This window comes from Fusarium coffeatum (assembly GCF_003316985.1).
Source record: "Fusarium coffeatum strain FIESC_28 chromosome Unknown BRIP53273_contig_218, whole genome shotgun sequence".
NCBI classification, from domain to species: domain Eukaryota; kingdom Fungi; phylum Ascomycota; class Sordariomycetes; order Hypocreales; family Nectriaceae; genus Fusarium; species Fusarium coffeatum.
The window spans coordinates 61,653-75,328 of record NW_022158011.1 but is presented as its reverse complement, the minus strand read 5'-3'; the positions used below and the strand labels follow the sequence as shown (position 1 = coordinate 75,328).

Genomic DNA, 13,676 nt, shown 5'->3' with positions numbered 1-13,676 from the left:
AATCTGCACGCAACTCGGGACAAGAAAGCGCTGTGGTGGGGATCGCCACGGTGCTCTTATATATTTGTTGAGAAGAGCAAGGTGCTAGCAATCATTAATGGGCCAAATACGGGAGTGAAGTCGTTGAGAGACAGCCTGAGGCCTCTCATTCCCTTAAACAAAGATTATTTCGTAGCAGGAACGGTTGGGTGTTGACCTGAGTGAGGCAGGTGCATAAAACGGGTGGGTAGGCCGGTCAAGTTGCCCTTTCCTTCGAAAGAGAGCAAACGCATCAGAGATTTAGGAAGTGACGGGAGAGCGACCATTCCGAATTTAATAGAAAAAGGCAATTCTTTTAAACCCACCATTTTCTCATATACCGCACCCTTCATTCTTCAATATAGCTCCTCAATTCACAATTCATTCGTCTGAAAAGCCCCTCGATTTCCGATATTTATCGGCTCAGATCATAAGCGGGGCATAAAGCTGAACTTATGCAGAGCTGATGCATGTCCAGGTTCGCGGACGAACAGGCACACGATGGAATAGCAGACAAGAATACCTCATTGTTTTCATCATATCGTACCATGCTGGTAAGCGAAAGTGTTCTTAACCTCCTATGATTAGAAGCGGAATGTGGCACAACCAATAAAGTCAAGGCGATGTCGAGAATGGTACGCGAATCCGTTCATTTCAACTAACACAAGCCAGAAGAGTTTGGTCCCATCGCGAGCAGCATCAGTTCCCGTATTTATATACAAAGACTCTGTCCTTGGTCTAGAATGAACGATGGCCTGATTTTGCTATGATCCGTGTCTGCTGTGTAACCGTCTTGCGCCTCCATCAGCCTCGCTCCCCTAGTCCTGTTACCAAAAGGAATAGTGAATGCATCCGAACCAAATTGTTGGGTAGCGAGAGCAGACAAGAAATGACCTGTCAGCTGTCAGGATCTTGGGCATAACACGGATGCCCTTAGCGTTACATCACATCAACATGTGGGCTTGTTACCATTCCCTGACATCCATTTGCAGCTCACCTTATCATGTTTCTATACTCATAACAAAAGGGCTTTCGTGGGCCAATGGTGAGCTTATGTCCCTAACTTCATCTTATACAGTAGATTTCAGCTCAGCCAAATCGTCATTGTTCCTTCAGTGCCGAGGTAGCCACATGGCCAGTATCCAAGTGCCGGAACGTGTCTCCACTCCACCTCTTTTTGATCGGCCAAACGGTCGCTAGCTAGATACAGTGCCGTAGTGAAGCATTTTGGTGGCCGCAGCCACTCTCGTCGACAGGCAATCCATGCGCGGCGCTAGTCTCCCGTCTTGTTGCGACCCAAGTCTCTTCGGACCCGCAAAACTCGTGAACCAATAGGCCGTCTTTGGCCTCCTTTCAAAACCTCAACCCAAGGGACTTCTGTCAGGTCGCTAACCCTGTCCGTCATGTCTGGCTTAGCTCCTGGCTGGTTATATCCCGTGTCTTCATCTTCCAGATTGCCAGTTCCGTCTCCATCTTCTGACTCAGCTTCTGACTGATTATCTTCCATGTCTGCTATAGCCTCAAGCATCATCTCGTTCCCCTCATCAACCCCTGCTCTCTCATAAAGTTCCTCGGTATAAGCCCAACTTGGGGTATCAAACTTTCCGTGAAGAAGTACTATACTCCTGCCTTTCGACTTGATCTGCCTGAAATCTTCAAGTGGAATTGGAGTGACAAGCTGAAGGGTCTTTGACTTCATATCGATACCACGCAGAAGTACTAGCCCAATAGTCCGTGAATAGCGGGGATCCAAGGCTGCATCATTGTAGTTGGGTATCAACGGGATGCCTTCTGGGCTCGTTGTTACAACAGGCCATGTTTGGTTTCCTGAATCCACATTGACCTGCGCGGAGTCGTTTGCTTCGGTCAGTGTTTCTTCTTGTGTGAAATTGGAGAATGCCCTGGCATCCTCTATCTCAACTGCCGCCATTATCTGCCCATTCACTGTGTCGGCCAGCAATTCTGGGGGGCATTGATAGTCATAGGATAGCAGCCCTAAAACGCCGCGGTTCAGCGAAGAATACTGCACAAGTAAGGGTGGTCTGAAGGAGAGCGGCGAGGCGTTCCACTTCAATCTCGAAGGTGTGTCAGGTACGTTTGCTACCGTTGGTCTCATGTCTTGCAAATGAAAGTAAGACATAGTCTGCATTGCTCGGAGGTGGGCTGCCGTTCTGAGAGCAATCTTGGATGGCTGTGACGGAAGTTCTGTGAATGCCAGTTCTGTTGCTGCGCGTAAAGCATCGACTGAATCGAAAGAACCCACTTCTGACATAAACAAGACCTCGTGGGGTTTTATTCTCTCGATTAATGTACACAGGAGATCCAACCCAGTTCCCTGAATCCATCCTGGGGTGTTGATTATAAGAGGATCTCCGGCGTGGTGTTTAGAGTAGGTATCGAAAAGATCTGCCGCGCATGACAAATAAAGGTCGGGGTTTGAAGCTGGAGTGACTGAAGCCATTGAATGACAGCGGACAACTTTGAAAGCAGAGTTTTCGGAGCTGGTATGTGTGAATGGTGTCCCGATATTTGGTTTGTTTACAGAAACAAGTGACACCGTTCCTGCTGGCGCATATTCTGGTTGGCCTGGATCGAGATCGAGGACCACAACTTTGCGAGAGTTCTGAGCTTGAGGTCGATCTGTCAATAGCCCGTTCAGGAATAATCTTAGAAAGGTAGACTTCCCAGCCGATTTTGGGCCACATATCAGCGTTGATAGTGAGGCCTTCTTTCGACTAGTCACTACTAGCGAAGACAACTTCTTGTTCCACGCAGGCATTGGAACCATATCCTCAATGGATCTCTTCGAGGCCTCTTCAGGGGTATATATCTAAGCAAATATAAGTCAAACATCTCACTGGATGTCACTGAAGACGTTGACTTACAAGCTCGAAAGTGGATTCTTCCGTTACTTTCGCTGAGCTGATCTCAGGTGGCGCAACCCACATCTTTCTAAATAGTGGTGATAGACGACCCAACTGGCGTATACCCCGAGCAGTGTTGTCAGGATAAAATTCCAACTTGGTCTCTTCTGCAGTCCGTAGCACAGGAACTGCATAGCAATAGGGAGCATGAACCCATTCAATGGTTTCCGAGGGGTAGAGAGTAGCTCCAGCTAACTTCACTTCGCCACGAATAACCCGAATTCCATAACTTCCGATGACCACAAAACGCTACGCAAGTTAGATATGGCACTGAAGATGATACCGCAAGACTTACCTCTTTATTTGGTAACGTTATTTCCACAACGCCCCCTGTCTTGACTTTGTGATTCTGCTTCGACAGACGGAATGTTGAGTAAGGTTTTACTTCATGGAAGGCTCCAGCCAACTCTGATTTCGTAGGTTCTGTATTTCCTCTGAACTATTGGTGAGTAATGACATTTATCAAATACGATAAGCACATACCCTGCTACTGCAGTGCCTCTTGAGCGACTGGCGGGTGATTCCACTCCACGCTGTAGCCGTGGATCTTTTGCTGCACTCTTTCTGGGGGATTTCGGGGCCGCATTTTGACTGCTGTCTTTTCGAAGCAGGTTAAAGCGGTTGGCACTGCTCATCACTGGCTGCTCCTCAGATTCTGAAGTAGGTTGCGTCTTTTGAGTAGGAGACGTTGCAGCTCCTCTTTGTCGAGCTTTGAGAGCCTCAATGGCGCTCATACCTATATGATTCAGTCTAAGCATCTCATACTTCTGGAAATACGAGTAGTAGCTCGTACTGAATACTTACCCTTTTCTTCAACTCCTTCTATCCTTCGTTTTTTATGAGACGACATAGCTAGTATACTTACTGATACCAGGTTTCGTCCAGGGTACAACCAGAAACAGAATTCAATTTGTAGTATACTGAAAAAGCAACAGAATTAATTAGTGGGATGGCACTGAAATGCTCTCATCTACAAGTTATAAAACAAACAAGGTGAATGTCGCGGGTAGGTGAGAAGTGGATGGGACGTTACCTTATCGATAAGAAAATATTTAAGGCCTTTAGTTAGAGTTCTTTCCATGCCTGGGCGCACAGTGACTTCTGAGGCATCTGCAGCTTCTCTTTAAGAAAATCAGGTTGCATAGAATTTTATGAAGTTTATACTGTCTTGCTAATAATCAAGTCTTTCAGTCACATACTATCCTTTTCTTTTGCTTATTGTACTTTATTCGCGTCACCTGCCACTAGACTTTTTTTTTTTACACGAACTGGCGCGTTGCTGTAGATATTGGATTGCCCCACTAGCGCGGCGGCTCCCAAAATTTCATTTTCCAGCAACTGAACTTTCCTCTGGAAATCCTTCTCCAGCCCATTGCACCTTCACCACCCCGAAATTTCAACAAAAAATCGCCCAAGATGGCGCCCAAGGAACCCTACGCGGTGCACTCCCTCAGCAAGCATGTCGAGAACACGAAGAAAGGTCTAGCCGCCAATGCGCAGGCCAGCCGTCGCCCTGCTGGCCGCTCTGCCGCCATCAAGAAAGAGAGCAACCCGAATAACATTTTTGCCAACAATTCTGACGATGACGACGAAGGCTCAGGAAGCGGAAGCGACAGTGATAGTAGCGAAGATGCTCCTGTCAGCTTCATGGACAGGCTTGTCGCTTCCGATGCCGCAAAATCTACTCCTGCAAAGGCCGCTCCCGTCAAGTCTACTCCAGCTTCCCGTCGTCGCAGCAAGGATGACGAAATCGCCGACAGCGACGACGAGCGCAATGCATCCAAGAAGGCCTCTGTAAAGAAACCTTCTGCGGAGTCTGAGTCTTCTAGCAGCGATTCCGAATCTGATCAAGACACCAACACGAAGACCAACGGTGCTCCTGTCAAGGCCGTCGAAAGCGATTCAAGCTCTTCTGAGTCGGGAAGCGAAAGTGATAGCGATGATGAAGATGCGAAGGATGCACCAGCTGCCAAGGCATCCACCAAAAAGAAAGACGACTCCGAGTCATCTTCTGAGGAGGAGAGCGAGGACGAAGCTGACTCCAAACCCAAGCCAGCCGTAAATGGCACTGCTGCTACTACCACATCTACGAGCTCTAGCGAAAGCAGCGAGGACGAGAGCGAGAGTGAGAGTGAAGAAGAGCAAGTCGCAAAGCCCGCTACCAAGACCGCTAAGACTGCTGCGAAGCCCGCCGCTCCTGAGCCCGAAAGCTCTTCCAGCGAGGATGAGGATTCCGACGAAGAGATGGTCGACGAGTCAATGCACATCGAGGACCGTGAAGGACAAGTCGCTGTTCCCACCTTCATGGCTCCCGATTTTGTCCTCCGCAAGGGTGACGACGGCACAAACGGCAAGGATGTTGCTGAGGTCTGTAACAAGGCCAACCTGGAGGGCAAGCAGTTCTGGTACTTCACAGTCCCCTCCAACGTTCCCATCTCGGTCGTTCAAAACCTCGAAATCCCTATGAATCAGTCAAGTGCAGGCAATAAGCTGTTCTCTCACGATGGAGAAGATTATGGCTTCTCTTTCGAGAGCATTGCTCCTAGAGGCAACATCCAGATCATGATTCCCTCCGCCGATGCCTCTCAATACCGATCTGGTAAGTTTATCGAGTCATCGCGGATCCATGGATGCTAACATATCATAGCCCCTAAGCAGGTTGATCAGATGATGCAGGTCAAGAAAATTACGCAACTCGGCTCCGATACATCTGTTGGGCCTGCCCCCAAGCCTGCTCCTCGTGCTCAGCCCGCTGGCTTGAGGGCTCGCTACCAGCCTATCGGTGTCAACGAGCCCATGGTCAACGCCAGTGATGAGGATGTGGAGATGGCTGAAGCTCCTGCTACATCAACCAAGGCTTCAAAGAAGGAGAAGAAGCGCAAGGAATCATCGGAGAAGAAGCACAAGAAGTCGCTGACTCTCCCTGAGCGCCCCAGCTCACAGACAGTGGAGGCGCCGACCCCGGATACCCGTAAGAACAAGCGAAAGCTTGCAGCCTCAGAAGATGATGCCACAGCTGTCGCCGAGCAACTCCAGCAGGAGGCTAAGTCGGCAGTTAAGAAGTCCAAAAAGCAGAAGACAGACCGAGCGGGTAGCCCTGAGTTGGGATCCGAGTCTGTAGCCACCAAGAAGCAGACACCCGTTCTGCCTCCCTCAATCCCTGTAGCTGGAGCATCAACTCCCAAGCCCGCTGCTACACCCGCTACCACCAGTAAGAAGCAGAAGAAGGTCAAGGAGACGCCCGTCCCCGCGCCTCGCATGAGCGCGGTTCCTATTCCTTCTATCCCTCACTCTTCGCCTCCCAAGTCTTCCCCTGCGCCTCCTGCCTCTCAACCTCCCACCTCGCCTATCCAAGCCAAGGAGAAACGATCCAAAAAGTCAAAGGATAGTAAGAAGACTTCCTCAGCCAAGAAGGAAACCCCCGTACTGCCTTCTATGCCCGGTTCTTCTTCGGAATAGCGTTCTGTGATGAAGAGTCCTCGAAAGATCAAGGGCAAGAAGAGTCGGGGTCATCTCAGGGCGTGAGTCACTCGAACGAACGAACGATGTATCGGGATGATATACAAGGTATTGCGCATCTGTCACACCTTGGCATGTATGCTGCCGACACATGGCCACGCACATGATATTGTTTCTTCTGAGTGCCGTTGCATACAACTGGGTGCAACTAGGGAACCAACAATTTTCTATTTTCTTATAGCATAGCTTGTTACAAGCTTTTCGATCCCGCGACGAGACAGCAGTCTCTTTAATTTAGCGGCACGGCGTTGGTGGTTTATTTTGGTCGCAAGGGAAAAGGGGAAAAGCAGGTGTAGTTGAGGAATGTAAGAGGAAATGGAGCCATGGAACCTCGATGTATGAAGATTCTTTGGGCATTTGCTCGAGACATGAGGTTACTGGGCTTTCAGGCGGAAAGGACGAATGAGAGACGTAGAGACATGATATAGTCAATATGAGAGTATAATCCATATTCATTGCCTATCACCTTGCACCGCAGTTCAGTATGTCTACTCAATGCATGGACACACTGATAATAGATGCTAAGACAACATGAAAAAGGAATGGAAGTACACCATGCTACCTTATGAGTCTGATATAGTTTACTTGGCTGGAGGAGTATGATCAATCTTCTTAATCGCCTACCCTATAGAAGACGTGTGTGAAGCTATCGCCACTCTGATATCTGTAGTACGACGCACACCACGGTGGAGTTTATCCTTTACTAAGTGTTAAGTTTACTTCATCTCTAGCCAAACATGCCGCGATAACATCGTTGCTATGCGGTAAACCTATTCGATATATCATCCTAGAACCTCATGGTTTTGAAAAACAAGGCGTTTACTCCCCCGACAAACGCCATTCCAGCCCGGACCCGAATCTCCAAGATTCCAAAAGTCAATCGCTCAAACAGCTCCAACGAACAAGCTCTACCTCTTGGGGAACGTCGTCTAACTAGTAGGGTTCCTTAGCTTCATCTGGCCATTTGGAGAAACACGCCCCTGTCCCAGCCTCGTTGGCGGGTAGTGGGATGTATCAAATAGCACGATGACGTCTGCGATCTCGAGTGACACACGTGCCGTAATGGTTCCATGATTCCAGAATCGCATCGCCATAGATGAAGTTAAAACAGAGACTTGTTAAGAGGCGACGAAACCTGCGACAGGTAAAGTGCCTGACAGTAGGTGGGGCAGTACTGAAATAGATACCATGTTAAAGCCTGATACTTGAGCATTATTTGGCGCAATATCTACCAAACACGGTACTTGGAAGTGCTTGCTCATGCGTGTAAGTGATAGCTACAATTCCTGCGCTACCATTCATATCGACCACAATAGGCCAGGTTAGGTAAAACTTGACCCTCACCGCCAGCCTCACGAGAGGATATGGAGCTAAGGGTCCATGCTGAGCGCAGTTCATGCGGTGATGATAAGGGTTGATCATAGCTGAATACGTCGGTTTACTGTTGCTTAAAGCGGTGGAGCTAACCATCATAAACGAGGTCATTCGGTCAGAGAACTTCTATGTATTGGCTTGATGTGTAAGACATGTTGTCCTTGGCCAGTATGTTAGATGAGACCTTTTAAAGCTGAAAACGATGATAGTGTCTGATTGTTACGACAGACGAGGACACTTCAATTTTGGCTTGGTACGAAACCGTCGTTGTTACGTTCCTGTCTTGTGAAGCGACACAAAACGTCGAAGACGACATTGTACAATCCTTCTATGACAGCTGATAATGACGGCAACGCAAGCAAGTCAAATGTCACGCAGAAGAAGGGTCCACGTGCTCGGCACGAGGCGAACAGACGATACCCCCCAAAAGGAAGTCAAGCAGAAAACATGTGGTCTGATAAAAGCTGATCCAAACCAAGCTCTGGAGGAACCGCACACGGGAACTTGGGAAGATCCGGGCAACGGGAATCTGGCTGCAACTATCAGGAGACCGGCAATGCAGATTTTCAATACATCGTCTCATGCGGCGTTCTGATAGAGTCCGAATCCCAACACCGGCCGAGAACAACCGACAGTGGATCTACGGCCGAGATGAGCCTTGTCAATTTTTTTCTTTCTGTTAATCATCTTCAATGGGCCGAGATCCGAGCCTATGAAGGCCTTAATGAGTGATTAAAAAATTATTGCAAAAAAATCAGAAAAATCGGCCGAGTTGAAAGTCCAAAGAAGGATAGTCAAGTCCGATAACTTGAGCTAAAAGGAACCGCTGCGGGTTTCGCAAAGGTTGTAGCACCCGATGTGGGAATTTGTTGACCGAGCAGATCGACGCCGAAGCTCTTAAGACTAAGAGCGAAAATTTCGTTTAATCTTCTTTTGTCTTACACATAGCCGTACCTAGGATATACTACCGTCGTGCAGGCGGAGCGGAGGTGAACAAGGCTGTCATTGTCAACATCCTCGAAGCCAGGAGTGTTAGTAGTATTATGGCGGCTCGCTCGGATGCCGTAGCATTGACCGCCTCTGTGTTGGCTGCCAAAACCAGGCTTCTATTGGTATCATGATACCTGATCCATGATATGCCTTGGAGTCGTAGCTCACGAGGGCATGGATCTGGAGCTAAGGGAGCAGTCATCAGCGCCTGTCCAGTAAGATCGACCCTAGATGCATCTATCATTGGGCATTAGCTTCTGTAAGCGTGTGCTTGCATGCCGCGTTGGACTCCTCGCCTAGGTAGGGCGAGAGGCATGCGGCATGTAACGAGCAGTCAATCAATCATCCACGAACTTAAGGGTCTGGACCCGCGAGTCGACCGAATATCGACAACCAGCAAGACTGTTTTATGGCGTGATCTTTCAGACCTCGAAGATGTCAGCCAAATGTATCCGTACAGTACGGATAGCATGCGCTTATTCTGATATACCAATGAGCGGTTGATATATTAAACCAGCCCATTATCATCTGCATTTCAACGAATGCCGAGGTGTCAAGGTCGGGAGACATGGGTAGAAGGACCTTAATGGGCTCTCTCTATCCGTGTATTACTCCAAACTAAAGCCGAATGCATCCATGGATAGGATAATGCCCTGATCAGGATGTCAATTATGTGTTCTTTGTTCGGGTTGAAACTATTATCGACTGTCATCCAACTCTCTGGGCAATCTGACTAGCGTATCGTAAATTATGGGTGTCTCGTGCGCAGGTAGGGGACCCTTGGCGATCTCCTGAACTTGGGCCAGTCAGCCCGATTCGACCTTGGCACGTCCATGCCTGGTAAGGAGAATCATTTAGATGAAGCCGTGCACAGGTATCTCTCAGAAAACCTGTTCAAGGAGATTGCAAGGGAAGTTTCAATATCGATCAATTTGTTTGTGAAAGTCAACGATGTTGCCTGCACGAGACCGAACAGAAGCTCCAAGGGACTGGATGAGTTTCGTACCCTTGTTGCGGAAGACCCTCCCTAATCTCTCGAGACCCTGAACCTCCTCCACTGCGCTGACTCTGCTGTTCTTTTCAGTCTCGGATGCTAGCAGGAGGCTCCACGCCCAATTTCGTCGCATTGCGGCTTCGCGCCTCGCCTCGTACCGGAGCGAACGCCTCGCATTGACAAATACATCCCGAGCGACCGTTTAGAACCTCCGCGATGCATTGAAAACTCCGCAGACACCGACCGGCGCCCGGAGCGGACAAGCACCCGACTTTGAAAGTAGACTGAACTCTGTTAAGCATCTGCTAAAAGTAACGTCACTGTTGACGCTGAGGCTTGTCGCAGAAAGGGATCATTATTGGTTGGCGACTCTTCAATGTCAGAGAAGCTCCAACGGTTTACACAGTAAATCACCACCTTCCGCTGCATCCGAGTGAACTTGAAAAGCGAGAAGACGACAGCAGAACGAGAAGCGAGCGGAATTACTCATCCTCGAGAGGCAATTCGTGGGGTTACGACCCTTGTCTCATGCATATATCCTGAGACTTGGCCAGCGGGAAGGGTTGCGCGCGCCTATGTCTGTTTGTGAAAAGGGTTTATCTGAAGCGAACCCTTGAGGCTTGGACGTTGGGGGATGAAGCCCCAAACCGTTCCGCGGATCGCCATGGGCTTTCTCACCAGGGCAGGGCTGAGTCGAGAGACCATAATTATCTTTAGCTGGCCAGACATGAACACATGGCATGGCTGTTCCATGTCGGCATGATATCCCGCCGCTTGAACCGATAAGTGGTGAGAGCTCATGCTTCTGGTAACTCGGCAGCAATTGATCTCGTGCTGGCAGGATGAGAGGCTGACGAGAATAGATGGCTTAGCGCTAACATGAGATTAAGTACGCCGCTGCCGTGGCTCGACGTCTAGTAGCCAGACTTGCAGCGATGATCATGAAACGTCGATGTATTTCCAGCCTGCTCTTGGCTCAAGGAGTACATACTTGGGAGTGTCGCACAACGAGAGGAGCTGTGAGCTCTAGGTAGTAGCCAGTAGCTAGTAGATGGTGGTGTTGGAGATCAAGATTATGGTGTGAGGAAGCACCTACATAACTTTACAGCTGGGTAGGGATCATAACACCTCCTACAAGTTCTAGTTTCTAGTTCTTACAGTAGTAGTCTATGGGATTGGGGAAATCTAGGGACGGGAAGGTACATCTGTCCCAAGTACCTGACCTGCCTTACATCCATACCTCGGACTCTCTCATGAACTTTTCTTCTTTCTTTTTTTTCCGTCGTTCTTTCTTTTTTTCGCTTCCCGACTTTGGTAAAAATGGGCCCAGCCAAGAAAAGATGCAGTGGCCCCAGCTCCTTATTAGCGTCAAATAAGAAAACTGATCCCTGACACTTTTCGCTGATTCCAATGGTTCGTTGATTGTTCATTGTCCATCGTCCGTCCATCTCGGTTTGCGGCCTGTGAAACTTTGTGGGTGGAGCCTTTGTGCTATTTTCTCAAAGAGGATTGATTATGCCTCGATGATTTGACTGATTGACGCTTCAAGACTGACTGATATCTGCAAACAATCACATCTTTGTTCATCACTTTACTTTGTGCTGCGCCGGAATGACCGGCTGTTCAATGACAAAACCGTTAACCAAGTGCGCGGCAGGAAATTGCCTTGAGAGAACAGAACGATGACCTCATCGGGGATGCCCCTTGGGGATATCTCCGGGTCGCTTCTATGTTTCAACTGCAACCAGGCATTGATTCAATCTAACAGTACGTACTGTACTCGGGCAGCACGGGTATTGCCAACGCATGGCAATGAGCTGTTTGAACTGCTTCGCCCTGATGAGCCAGATGTTGATCAGAGCATATTGCATGTAAATCAATTGTCAATTGCCATGGCAGATTGAGCTGAAGATCGTCATCATCTTATGTACACTTCAGTACAAGGTCGAGAGCGCATGACAACTCGCCTACTAGCCTTCTAATCACACCTGATTGGCCTGAGACATCTTAAATCGTTGAAACCAGACGGTTTGTTAGGCGCATGTCGCTGTGCCACGGTCGACGATGACGCTGCCTAGGCTGCTAACAGACCCAGACATCGGGCTGTAACTAAGCGACACCGTCAAGGGACCGTTTCTGATGGTGACGTTTTCTATGAAACCAGCCACCGTCATGGACACCAGAAAGACGGAAAAGAAAGATCAATTGATGAGGGGTACTCATTCAGAGCATCGTGATTACAAACTGTGCTTGTCTTGTTTCGTCCTGTCCAGCGCACAGTCTGACAGTTTGTCTGGTCCATTAGCTAGCTGATGGGTCATTGCTGAGGTCAGAAAGTGAAGTGTAAGCTAACTCGGCAGATCAACATCCTGTCTATCCCATTCGTTCCGCAGAAATAAGAAAAATATGGCACTGAATAATCGGACTCGGAAGCATGTGGGCGTGCGGCGGGATGCTGTGACTTCAACTGGGACTGCGAACAGTGATTAATCAATTGGATCTCAAACAGTATGGACTTTTCCACAAGCCTTGTTCGCTTGCGTTGCCAAGGTACCAACCGTTAACGTTTTTTGGTGGTTGCCCAGCAGCTCTGCCAAGGCTGGGAACAGTACATGCTACGTATGAGATCTTCTACTGAACATGGGCTGCCTCCCATCCAAGTTGACTGTGGCGGTGCTTGATAACAAAGAGATCTCTGGCACAAGACAAGACATATGTTTCGACTTTTCCATTGAGGCTCAGTTCAAGCTCGGCCACGTTTGCCTGCCTACAGGCAATTTCCCACTCAGTAAGTAAGAAACGGCTTTACCTTTCGCGTCGCATACGCGGAAACTCAGCCAGCGTCGTTGAACAGGGCGATTCCCACGCGACTCAGCCCGCCAATCAATCTTGGCATCAACTTGGAGGGAAATTACGGTAATACGCCTGGACTCGGGATGCCGTAAACCCCGTTCCTCCGCGGCGTCTGGCGGACACGCTCTGTCAGCAACTTTGACTGCATCGTCGTGAATGATTGGCCTGGTAGAGACAAAAGAGCTCCGTCTGAGCGTCAGAGAAGGGCTAAACAGGCTTAGGCGCTGGCTCCAGTGCAATCTCCAGGCGACCCTGGTGTCATCCACATCCAGATGGATGCCCAGCGAAGCATGGAGACAAGCTGGACAAGGGCTCCGCTGAGGCTTGTTGGCTGGTCGGTCGGTAGGTACCCAAGGCCCTTGTAGTAATGACTCCTCCCGCAACATCCGGGCTCCAGCTCATTTGAGATGAGGACAAGGGAAAATCTTGCGCTGCGCTGCGGGCCCGGGCCCCCTTGAACGACCTAAGCTAATGTCAGTGTGATGGACTCCTTAGCTTAGCGCCCATAGGTTAAAGTCCTGCGCGACTGGCCCTGTCAAATTTGTTCTTTTTAGCGGATAGCGGTGGAAAAGTCAACTGTAAAAAGAAGAAGCCTTGGTTTTCCAGCGCCTCGAGGTAGCTGCCTACCCTTACACTTGGACACGCCCCTGGTGCATCACTTTCCTGCACCTCGTCATCATACTCGATCATTCTTTCCTCCACTCCCTCCACTTTCTTCATATTACTACTCCCGTTTCCTCACCTCCGTCTTCCTCTTCCCTCCCTTTTTCTCTCTCCTCGATCCTCGGCTTGGTTTCGTCTTAGACTCGCACTTTGAAAAGGCCTATATCCTCTTTATTCACGACCTCAGGTTCTTAACTTTCACACTTTATCGTGTGGCGTCCCTGTCGCGTGCTACTTCCCTCCCTTCTCTGCGACTCGACAACCATCGCTCTAGACGACCAACCCCGACGATTCCGACCTTCGTGGTATGCGATCAAGTCAACTAATTAATTCAACTTGGA

The 13,676-nt window shown here is 49.1% G+C and overlaps 2 protein-coding genes across 2 annotated transcripts; one reads left to right on the top strand and one right to left on the bottom strand.

Annotated features, from left to right (window-relative positions):
• Positions 1–1,291: 1,291 nt before the first annotated feature.
• On the bottom strand, positions 1,292–3,792 carry FIESC28_08942 (uncharacterized protein; the record flags this gene model as incomplete). Its single annotated transcript, XM_031163079.1, has 5 exons — positions 1,292–2,848; positions 2,904–3,191; positions 3,238–3,376; positions 3,426–3,678; positions 3,747–3,792. The coding sequence occupies 5 exons, from the start codon at positions 3,790–3,792 to the stop codon at positions 1,292–1,294; spliced, it is 2,283 nt and encodes a 760-aa protein (XP_031012867.1).
• Positions 3,793–4,358: 566 nt separating this feature from the next.
• FIESC28_08941 (uncharacterized protein) lies at positions 4,359–6,401 on the top strand (the record flags this gene model as incomplete). Its single annotated transcript, XM_031163078.1, has 2 exons — positions 4,359–5,541; positions 5,590–6,401. 2 exons carry the CDS (start codon positions 4,359–4,361, stop codon positions 6,399–6,401), a joined length of 1,995 nt encoding a protein of 664 aa, XP_031012866.1.
• Between the last annotated feature and the right edge of the window lie 7,275 nt (positions 6,402–13,676).